The 11,530-nt window shown below is 47.3% G+C and overlaps 2 protein-coding genes across 2 annotated transcripts in view; both read left to right on the top strand.

Moving 5' to 3' along the window:
* CENPS (centromere protein S) overlaps positions 1-11,530 on the top strand; it is a 15,897-nt gene that overhangs the window by 2,797 nt on the left and 1,570 nt on the right. Inside the window, exons 2-4 of the mRNA XM_026449769.2 lie at positions 2,275-2,398; positions 3,400-3,433; positions 9,952-10,018. Of these exons, the coding sequence (XP_026305554.1) occupies positions 2,275-2,398; positions 3,400-3,433; positions 9,952-10,018 (225 nt within the window). The remainder of the gene's footprint in view (positions 1-2,274; positions 2,399-3,399; positions 3,434-9,951; positions 10,019-11,530) is intronic.
* Positions 3,402-11,530, top strand: part of LOC111544658 (cortistatin) — a 17,292-nt gene continuing 9,163 nt past the window's right edge. The window contains exons 1-2 of the mRNA XM_026449770.1: positions 3,402-3,433; positions 9,952-10,018. The gene's annotated coding sequence lies outside the window, so the exon portion shown is untranslated. The remainder of the gene's footprint in view (positions 3,434-9,951; positions 10,019-11,530) is intronic.

The following is an 11,530-nucleotide window of genomic DNA, read 5'->3' as shown; positions in this document are numbered from 1 at the left end:
AAAAAAAAAAAAAAAAAAAAGAAAGTTTAATATTGATGAAACGCTATTGAACGTGCAGTCCATGGTCAAGTGACCCCACTTGTCCTAAAGATGTTTCTTGCCGGGCGCGGTGGCTCAAGCCTGTAATCCCAGCACTTTGGGAGGCCGAGACGGGCGGATCACGAGGTCAGGAGATCGAGGCCATCCTGGTTAACACGGTGAAACCCCGTCTCTACTAAAATACAAAAAAAAAACTAGCCGGGCGAGGTGGCGGGCGCCTGTAGCCCCAGCTACTCCGGAGGCTGAGGCAGGAGAATGGCGGAAACCCGGGAGGCGGAGCTTGCAGTGAGCTGAGATCCGGCCACTGCACTCCAGCCCGGGCGGCAGAGAAACACCCCGTCTCAAAAAAAAAAAAAAAAAAAAAAGATGTTTCTTTTAGCTGTCTTTTTTCCTTCAGGATTCTGTTAAGGATGTCGCGTTGCATTTAGTCATCTTGTCTCTTTGGTCCTGCCTGCCCTGTTTTTTTGTTTGTTTGTTTGTTTGTTTTTGAAACAGTTTTTGCTCTTGTCCAGGCTGGAGTGTAGTGGCTCCATCTCGGCCCACTGCAACCTCCGCTTCCCGGGTTCAGGAGGTTCTCCTGCCTCCTGAGCAGCTGGGATTACAGGCGCCCACCACCACGCCCAGCTAATTTTGTATGTTTAGTAGAGATGGGGTTTCACCATGTTAGCCAGGCTGGTTTTGAACTCCTGACCTCAAGTGATCTGTCCGCCTCGGCCTCCCAAAGTGCTGGGATTCCAGGTGTGAACCACTGTGCCCGGCCTGTGTTCTTAGTCCCCAGAACAGGGCCTGGCTCTCAACAGACGAACAAATGCTTGCTGATGAAATGAAACTGCAAAGATGGGCTGAGAAATTTGCCCCTCAGCTGTGATTAGCCTGTAGAAGATTTCCCCCTATTCATGCAACCAACTGTTCTTGGCACTTGGTAGGCAGCAGTGAACAAAATTGACAGGGTCCTGCCCTTGAGGAGTTTAGTGATTTAGACTCTAAATGCAGTGATGCCCCCAGCCCAGCCAGGGGGAGGGGAGGAGGAGGAAAGTCTGAGAAAAATTCCTGGAGCCAAGAGCATTCAGAAGAATTCATGTCCTGTACCCTGACCCTCACCCATAAGTAAAAAAGATGATGTTGAGCTGGGCAGGGTGGTGTGGGCCTGTAGTCACAGCTACTCAGGAGACTGAGGCAGAAGGTTCACTTGAGCCTGGGAGTTCGAGGCTGTAGTGTGCAATGACCACACCTGTGATCTTCATGCCTCCCAGGTCGATGGCGCTTTGGCTTCTCCTACCAGAGGCCTCAGCTTACCTAGCCTTGTGAGGTCTGAAATTCAGGAAGGTAGATGCCCTCCTCATCTGCCTGACCTCTATCCTGAGGTCCTGGACTTGCGTTTTTGGCAGTTCCTCCTCCTCTTGCCTATGCGTTGAACACTTGCTGGTAGATTTTGTGCCCTCGTGGGTTCAGCTGTCATCATGTGCAGCTCAGCTCTGTCTTCGCCCCGAGGCAGAGTACCCACACCTGGGCTCAACAGAACTGTTGACACGTGGCCGAGACCATTGCTTAGGCTGTCTTGCACTTGAGGCTCATCCTCCCCTCGGTAATTTTCTGCAAGCGGCGGAGTGATCTTTTTCAGAACCGAAAAGGGTTGCCAGGGAGCAGTGAGGGCCCGGTGGAGGTAGCCTCCCAACCCCCCAAATCTAGAGGGGTGGGTGTGCCCTCTTGAGCCTTTCCCATGTTGTACTTTTGTCCTCTGTGACATGCAGGCCTGGGGCTGCCAGGGGCTTGCAGCAGAGGGATGGGATCCTTCTGTATTTACTTGATTAACCACATGAAGGGCAAAGTTCCCTGCCTGGTTTTTCATTGTCTCCCAAACACCTAGCATATGCCTTTACTCAGGCATGTGTCCAAACTCTGCAGATAGTTTGGAATAAGGGAGTAAAACCACGCAGGGCCTTGGCAGGCACGAGTCTGATCTGTGTCTGATCTGTCTCCTCACTGACTTGCCATCCAATTCCTTCTGTCTGCCTGACATAAATCATAACCATTAACAAGGAGGTAATGTTTCTACAAGTCACACTCCAATGGGCCTCATTAACTGATTAGTACACTTGAAAAGCCACTCAGCCATTATGGAAAGCTCCGAAGGAATTGGGCTGAGCAGACCCTCTCCTTGGTTTTAATTTTTTAAGCCGTGAAAAGCTCTTATTTGCAACCTTACCCATGAAATATTTCGATTTTTTTCCCCAGAGGCTAAAGGCAGCAGTTCACTATACTGTGGGTTGTCTTTGCGAGGAAGTTGCATTGGACAAAGAGATGCAGTTCAGCAAACAAACCATTGCGGCCATTTCGGAGCTGACTTTCCGACAGTGCGGTATGAAGCTTCGGCCTCCCTAGCCATGTCTGTAAACCCCAAAGGTTGCTTTCACCTGGGAGCAGTACGTGGGTGGGAGCCGTGGGGAGTCTGACCAGCAGACCGAGAATATTATCATCATGCATTCTTCATGAGACACTGCTCTTTTTGGCTGCGAGTTGTGGATATTATATGGGAAGAACTCTTTTTTTCCTATTACACTAACACTGGGGCATTAACGCCTTTATTTAATTTAATTTAATTTATTTATTTATTTATTTTTGAGACGGAGTCTCGCTCTGTTGCCCAGGCTGGAGTGCAGTGGCCGGATCTCAGCTCACTGCAAGCTCCGCCTCCCAGGTTCACGCCATTTTCCTGCCTCAGCCTCCCGAGTGGCTGGGACTACAGGCGCCCGCCACCTCACCCAGCTAGTTTTTTGTATTTCTTAGTAGAGACGGGGTTTCACCGTGTTCGCCAGGATGATCTCAATCCCCTGACCTTGTGATCTGCCCGTCTCGGCCTCCCAAAGTGCTGGGATTACAGGCTTGAGCCACCACGCCCGGCCTATTTTATTGTTTTAAACTGCCCTGACGGCTAGAACATTAGACATTACATTTTTTGTTTCAGTGCTTTATAATATTTTTATATTACCCATAGTTTCTTTGACAGCTGAGCTTTAGCGTTGGTATTTGCTTGACTTCAGAGGGAAAACGAAAGACCTCACAGGCCTTAACTGTAGCAGAAGTTAAAGGATAGTTTCTAGAAACCAAAGGCAGAGTCAAAGTTAATGGAAGACTTGCCATGAAGGGTGGAGGGCTCTGGGAAGGACAAGGAGGTCATCATGAATAAAAAAAGAGCTAAAGGCTCTTAGGGAATGGCAGGGCTCCTGGAAGCGCCTCCTTTCACCTTTAAGAAGGTTTGTTGTGTTAGTCACTGTACTGGCTGTAGAAATTAAGGCCTCACTTTTGCTGCTTCTGAAATTAGATGGGAGGGTGCCTAAAGTGTGTATCTTTCTCTTTCAGAAAATTTTGCCAAAGACCTTGAGACGTTTGCAAGGTGGGTAGAGAACTTGGTTATCCGACGCTGCGTCTGTGCAGCTCTTTGGGGCCTCTCCATCTGGTGGGTTATTTCAGGAGAGCTTTAGCTATTCAGTTTGCCGTGTGTTTTGTGGAGGCTTGTCTCTAATCATGGTTCTGCAAGAACATGACGCCTGCCTCAATCACGGTGATTCAGACTTATTTGAACATTTTTTGAAGTTTTCCAAGTATTTTTTATTAAAGAACCCAAGTTATTCAGTTCCAAGTTAAAAAGGTGTGAATACCGTCTCCAGGACCCTGAATGGTGGTGCCTGTGTTAAAAGCCATGTCTTCGGGTGGTTTGATTGCTCAGGGTTTGAGAACATGGTGCCCGGGGGTGGCTGCCCCTCTGCGGAGGGAGCCGCAGCATGTCCGCAGTGGTAATTGCTTGCAGGTGTACACAGAATGGCAGGCAGGGGTTTTCATTTGCCGCATTTGTTCTGAGTAAGACACACTCCTTGGAAAGAGGGTGACTTGCTTTCAGCTGCTAAAGCCTCAGCTTTTACAGATGATTTATGTTCAGCTCTTCAATTAGTACCGCAGGTAATTGAAAACAATTGCACCAAATTGCTTTTATGAAACAGTTTGAATGACAAAGGCCTGAAAGGGCGAAAGCTTTCTAATCTGCTGCCACTTGGATTCGGTGCCAGCCTCTCCCACACCCCTTACTTTTCACCTTGCTCCCGTTAGCTCTTTGTTTCTCGGATGCCTGTTTCGAATGAATTAAAGCAGTGGGTTCTCGGAGGGCAAGCTCTCAATCTGTCCTATTCCTGTGGATATTCGTCCCTGAAAACCGCTTAGCATCTTCAGCTTGACCAAAAGGGATAAGATAGTATGAAGGGATACCGGTAGCTCATGTGGCGTAGTCATTGCTGACTGAGGCGGGAGTCCCTTATGTGTGGCCCTCCTCCCCGGTGAAAGATATTTATCACCTTTACTTGTTACTTCTTTGTTAGCTGTGGGGGAAAAAAAACAATGAACATTTAAAATACTTAATAAATATAGGCCGGGCGCGGTGGCTCAAGCCTGTAATCCCAGCACTCTGGGAGGCCGAGACGGGTGGATCACGAGGTCAGGATATCGAGACCATCCTGGCTAACACGGTGAAACCCTGTCTCTACTAAAAAATACAAAAAACTAGCCGGGCGAGGTGGCGGGCGCCTGTAGTCCCAGCTACTCAGGAGGCTGAGGCAAGAGAATGGCGTGAACCCGGGAGGCGGAGCTTGCATTGAGCTGAGATCCGGCCACTGCACTCCAGCCTGGGCGACAGAGCGAGACTCCGTCTCAAAAAATAATAATAATAATAATAATAATAACAAATACATATATTAGAGATTCTGGGTCTTGGTATGTTGCCCAGGCTGGTCTTGAACTCCTGGACTCAAGCAATCCTGCCTTGGGCTCCCAAAGTGCTGGGATTATAGGTGTGAGCCACCATGCTCAGCCTGAAAATACTTCTGTAAAAATTCTATTAAAAAAATGAATAGAGCCGGGCGCGGTGGCTCAAGCCTGTAATCCCAGCACTTTGGGAGGCCGAGACGGGCGGATCACGAGGTCAGGAGATCGAGACCATCCTGGCTAACCCGGTGAAACCCCGTCTCTACTAAAAAATACAAAAAACTAGCCGGGTGAGGTGACGGGCGCCTGTAGTCCCAGCTACTTGGGAGGCTGAGGCAGGAGAATGGCGTAAACCTGGGAGGCGGAGCTTGCAGTGAGCTGAGATCCCGCCACTGCACTCCAGCCTGGGCGACAGAGTGAGATTCCATCTCAAAAAAAAAAAAATGAATAGAAAGGGCATGATAACACATTAGGCTTTCAGATATTCTGTGTTTTTTAAAAAGTACATAAAATGTAGATTTTATTTTATTTTATTTTTTTGAGACAGAGTCTCACTCTGTCACCCAGGCGGGAGTGCAGTGGTGCAATCTTGGCTCACTGCAACCTCTGCCTCCTGGGTTCAAGTGATTGTCCTGCCCCAGCCGCCCGAGTAGCTGGGATTACGGGCATGCGCCACCATACCTGGCTAATTTTTGTATTTTTAGTAGAGATGGGGTTTTACTATGTTGGTCAGGCTGGTCTTGAACTCCGGACCTCAAGTGATCTGCCCACCTCAGTCTCCCAAAGTGCTGGGATTACAGGCGTGAGCCACTGTGCCAGGTAAACGGTTGATTTTCTTTTGCTGGGTACTGGCGGGGAAGGGAGTATGTGCGTGCATGTGTGTGTGTGTATCTGTGTGTGGAGACCATAAGCTCCACAAGGAAGGACAACATCTTTTACGTAAAAGTGTTCGTGGAGGCCAGGTGCGGTGGCTCATGCCTGTAATCCTAGCACTTTGGGAGGCTGAGGTGGGTGGATCACCTGAGTTCAGGAGTTCGAGAGCGGCCTGGGCAACAGGGTGAAACCCCGTCTTCTAAAATAAAATAAAAAAAAAATTAGCCAGGTGTGGCAGTGTGCACCTGTAGTCTCAGCTACTCAGGAGGTTGAGGCAGGAGAATTGCTTGAACCAGGGAGGTGGAGGTTGCAGTGAGCCGAGATCATGCCACTGCAGTCCTGCACTCCAGCCTGGGTGACAGTGAGACTCCGTCTCTTTAAAAAAAAAAGAGAGAGAGTTTGTGGAAAGGCTGCCTCTGAGAACTGAGTGAGTCCAGAGTCCAGTGATGAGGCTCCAGGAATCTGGGGGTGCAGCCAGAGGCAGGGAAGCACCCCCTCTTCTTGGCACAACCCACAACTACAGGTTTTCTTTGAAGACTCATCCTTTGTGTGAATTCCAGTTTGCTTGCATACAAAAAAGCTTTGTTTTAAAGTTGATCACTGAATACAATTGATTCTCCTGGAAGGCCAGCTTTGGTTATCTTGTGGATTTCAGTTGTCCCTGTCACACTTTCTCTACTCCCAAGACTATCTTTACCCCAGTTTGAGAAAGATGGACTGTTTCAAGTCAACAATACGTTACACAGCCTCTCTAGGCTAGCCTGGGAACCTAATGAATATTTGTAACATTGTTTCATTAAGACAAATTTGTTTTCTTTTTTCTTTTCTTTCTTTCTTTTCTTTTTTTCTTGAGACAAGATCTCTCTGTTACCCAGGCCGGAGGGCAGTGGCAGGATCGTAGCTCACTGCAACCTAGAGCTCCTGGGTTCCAGTGATGCTCCCACCGTGGGCTTCCAGAGTGTTGGTATTACAGGCATGAGCTGAGCCACTGTGCCTGGCATCTTTTTTCTTTTTGGTGAACTTGTTATGAGAAGTTTCTGTGAGAATACACATTTAAAATCTTTTTTCTTTTTCTTCTTTTTTGGAGCATTGGAGCAAGAGGGAGACTTGAGAACAGGAGCTGGATTTTTTTTTTTTTTTTTGAGATGGAGTCTTGCTGTGTCGCCCAGGCTGGATTGCCATGGTGCGATCTCAGCTCACTGCAACCTCTGCCTCCTGGGTTCAAGGCATTCTCCTGCCTCAGCCTCCCAAGTAGCTGGGATTACAGGTGCACGCCACTGCGCCCAGCTAATTTTTGTGTTTTTAGTAAAGACTGGGTTTCACCATGTTGGCCAGGTTGGTCTCAAACTCCTGACCTCACGTGATCCACCCACCTCGGCCTCCCAAAGTGCTGGGATTACTTGCATGAGCCACTGTGCCTGGCCAGTTTTTTTTTTTTTTTTTTTTTTTTTTTTTTGAGAGGGAGTCTGGCTCTGTCACCCAGGCTGGAGTGCTGTGGCCGGATCTCAGCTCACCGCAAGCTCCGCCTCCCGGGTTCACGCCATTCTCCTGCCTCAGCCTCCTGAGTAGCTGGGACTACAGGCGCCGCCACCTCGCCCGGCTAGCTTTTTCTGTAGTTTTTAGTAGAGAGGGGGTTTCACCGTGTTAGCCAGGATGGTCTCGATCTCCTGACCTCGTGATCCGCCCGTCTCGGCCTCCCAAAGTGCTGGGATTACAGGCTTGAGCCGCGCCCGGCCCAATTTTTTTTTTTTTTTAGACAGAGTCTTTCTCTTTCTCGCCCATGCTGGAGAGCAGCAGCTCAATCTAGGCTCACTGCAGCTTCTGCCTCGCGGGTTCAAGCGATTCTCCTGCCTCAGCCTCCCGAGTAGCTGGGACTACAGGCACACGCCACCACTCCTGCTAATTTTTGTGTTTTTAATAGAGATGGGGTTTCACCATGTTGGCCAGGCTGGTCTCGAGCTCCTGACCTCAGGTGATCCACCTGCCTCAGCCTCCCAAAGTGCTGGGATTACAGGTGTGATCCACCATGCCTGGCCAGAGAATACACAATTAAATTCTAAATCAGTTCACTGGCAGACTTTGGAAAGCAACTGCCAATCTGAGTTGTTAATTTTTTTCTTTTTTTGAAATGGAGTCTCACTCTGTCACCCAGGCTGGAGTGCGGTGGTGTGATCTGAGCTCACTGCAGCTTCCGTCTCCTGGGTTCAAGCAATGCTCCTGCCTCAGCCTCCCAAGTAGCTGGATTACAGGTGCCTGCCACCACACCTGGCTAATTTTTGTCTTTGTAGTAGAGACAGGGTTTCACTGTGTCAGCCAGGCTGGCCTCGAACTCCTGACCTCAAATGATCCACCCACCTCGGCCTCCCAAAGCTATGGGATTATAGACATGAGCCACCACACCTGGCCTGAGTTGTGAATTTATTTAGCTTTGAAATCTGTAGTCTCCTAGTATTGTTAAACATTTTGAAGAAGATAGATATTCTATAGGAAATACATTCTGGGAACTTTTGGGAATCATCTTTAAGGCTGTGTTACAAAGCATATTATATGAAAAATTGCTTTTTATTTTCCCTAGCTAGAGTAATTTTCTGGAGTTGGAGGTTTGACTTAGGAGAGTCTACGATATGCAGTGGCTGGCAGAGGATGCCCTGCTTCTTCCATCAAGGGCCTTAGTGCAGAGATACCGGAGGCAAAGCTGAAGTGGTGGAGAGGACTGAGATCATTGTTTCCTAAAACTTTCTTGTCAACAGATAAGTTCACTCTGTAAATGGTTCATTGTGCTTATTCCTTTTACTGTACTTTAAGAAGAATGTAAATATAGACAGAGCAGCCTGGTTGTGAGGTTGAGACTAGGCCACCCTGTCCATGCGCACTTAATATTCTCCACCCAGACAGAACATCTGTGTACTGGCCTCATTCTTTGTGGCTGCTCTTGTGTCACCTCTGTTTTCTCTTCTGTGTGGTCCTTGCAGGTTGCTAATTAGAAAATTCTCTCTTGAAGTGGATATTATCTCAGGACAAGCAGATACTATCAATCATGATGAGATGACGTGATATTTGTATATTTAGCAGAATGTGAAGGATTAATTTGGCCAAATTATGGAGAATAATTTCTGTGTGAATTTATCTTTTAACTCAGCAGTTGTTCAGTGAGGGCTCACCGTGTGTGCTGGCCGCTTTGCTAGTTATTAAGGATGCACAGATGCCTATTTATTCCTGCTTACAAAGTACCTGTGTATTTTGTGGGAAAATTAGAAATGGAAAGAAAGGGTGTAATCAGAGTAATATATTATTGAATAGAGCTTATTATCTCAAATTACCTTTCCTAGCAAAGATAAAAGGACTAGAATGAGAATTTGAGTCCAATTTGTGAGCAAGAAGCAGACTCCAGTTTAAAGGATGTTCTTTGTGGCTGGGTGCAGTGGCTCATGCCTGTAATCCTAGTACTTTGGGAGGCCGAGGCAGCTGGATCATAAGGTCAGGAGTTCGAGACCAGCCTGGCCAAGATGGTGAAACCCTGTCTCTACTAAAAATATAGTGGGGGCACCTGTAATCCCAGCTACACAGAAGGCTGAGGCAGAGAATTGCTTGAACTCGGGAGGTGGAGGTTGCAGTGAGCCAAGATCGTGCCACTGCACTCCAGTCTGGGTGAGAGAATGAGACTCTGTCAAAAAAAAAAAAAAAAAAAAAAGAAAAAGAGAGGATTTCTTTGTTCTACCTGTGTTATTGCAGAGGGAGGGAATGCATTAACTACCTGTTGGGAATGGGGCATTAGGAGGCATCCGCATATGCTTTTTCCTGTAAGTTAGCCCTTGGAGAATGTCAGAATCTTGACCTAAGTAAAGCCGTGCTTTGTGGAGGTTCTCTTTGTTCTTCTATTTAGTGTCTATTTAAGCAGGTACCCTCTGTATCGTGAGGCTCATTTTCTCTGCACTAGAGTTGTACGCTGACCTTCTTGATCTTTCTGCGGCCTTAGCTGTAACCAAGGAAGCCAGGTTTGGAAGGGCTCTAAGCCCCCAGCCTCCTGTCTGTGTTTGTACTCTTCGGTACCCTTGGCCCTAAGCGGAGGTGGAGAGATGGGCCTTTGCTTTCTCCATCTCTTTACTTAATTGGGGTCTTAGGAACTTCACAAATTTTTGTGTCACTTTTGCTTAATGCCCTTTTTCTAAAAGGATGGGCTACTTAGAGATCCCTGCTCTTTTGAAGTCTAACCGTGAACTTCTGTGTTTCATCAAAACTTTAAATAATACCAAACATTTTGGTGACTTGCTTCTGCCCTTTCTGCAGACATGCGAAAAGAACCACAATTAACACTGAAGATGTGAAGCTCTTAGCCAGGAGGAGTAATTCACTGGTGAGAGATGAATTTCTTTCCTCACTTCCCTTTCCCATCGGAATACATTATTCCCAATCAATCACTTGAAGCCGTGAAGTTATTCCCCAGGGCACCTTGCATTAGAAACTAGAGGTGGCTGAACCATTCAGACCTACCTGTAATTTACAGTCTTGCTTTCATTATGATGGATCTTGCTAAGCCAATTTGAAATTTTCTAATCAGCACTCTCTGGATTTTATAATTTGCCTTTTTTTGTAATACCTCAAAACTTTGGTCCCATGTTTAATTTACAACATGATGTCAGAGACTAGTCACAGGCTAATCTGTAGGGATAGTTTTGTTACTGTGTTCACAATTCTTCAAATGGGCCAGATATAGAAGCAGTTTCTGTATGGCTGGATATGCAGGAAAAAGCACGTTTTCCATCTTTTCAAGTCTAGAAATCACTTTGACCAAGCCTCCGTTGTTCAGGTGAAGACTCAGAGATGCTCTGGTCATCCCAGGCTAGTGGCTTTGGCCAGTGGCAGAGCCAGCACGCCGGGGAGATTTCCTGACTGAATCTAATGCTAGACATTGAAGCCCTTGATGGCTGTGGTAGAATGTGGGCCCCACAAGAGCAGGGGCTTTTGTCTCTTTGTTCTCTCTCCATCTGTGTTGCCTAGAATAGTCCTGGCACACAGGAGCAGCTCAATAAATAGTTGTTGAATGAATGAATTTGTATAGCAGTTTACAGGGGTTTTTCCAGATACTGTTTTACATATATTATCTAATGCTCACAACTTTTATTTCTTTCTTTCTTTTTTTTTTTTTTTGGATGGAGTCTCACTCTGTTATCCAGGCTGGAGTGCGGTGGTGTGATCTCAGCTCACTGCAACCTCGACCTCCCGGGTTCAAGCAGTTCCCTGCCTCAGCCCCTCGAGTAGCTGGGATTACAGGCTCCCACCACCATGCCTGGCTAATGTTTGTATTTTTAGTAGAGATGGAGTTTCACCATATGGTCCAGGCTGGTCTTGAACTCCTGACCTCGTGATCCACCCACCTTGGCCTCCCAAAGTGCTGGGATTACAGGCATGAGCCACTGGGCCTGGCACTTTTTTTTTTTTTTTTTTTTTTTTTTTTTAATTTTAGACATGCGGTCCCTCTGTGTTGCCCAGGCTGGTCTTGAACTCCTGGAGTCAAGCAGTCTTCCCACCTTGGTTTCCCAAAATGCCGGGATTACAGGTGTGTGCCACAACATTTTTTTTTTTTTTGAAAGGGTCTTACTTTGTCACCCAGGCCTAGTGCAGTGGCACAATCATTGCTCATTGCAGTCCCCGTCTCCTGGGCTCCAATGATCCTTCCACCTTAGCTTCTCAAGCAGCTGGGACTACAGGTGCATGCCACCACACCGACTAATTTTTGTATTTTTTGTAGAGATGGGGTTTCACCATATTGCCTGGGCTGGTCTCAAACTCCTGGGCTCAAATGATCTGCCTGCCCTGGCCTCCCAAAGTGCTGGGATTACAGGCATGAGCCACTGTACCCAGCCAC

The sequence above is a fragment of the Piliocolobus tephrosceles genome, chromosome 1 (genome assembly GCF_002776525.5).
Source record: "Piliocolobus tephrosceles isolate RC106 chromosome 1, ASM277652v3, whole genome shotgun sequence".
In the NCBI taxonomy this organism is placed as follows: domain Eukaryota; kingdom Metazoa; phylum Chordata; class Mammalia; order Primates; family Cercopithecidae; genus Piliocolobus; species Piliocolobus tephrosceles.
The sequence above is the reverse complement of the archived record's forward strand: the minus strand, read 5'-3'. Positions and strand labels throughout refer to the sequence as shown.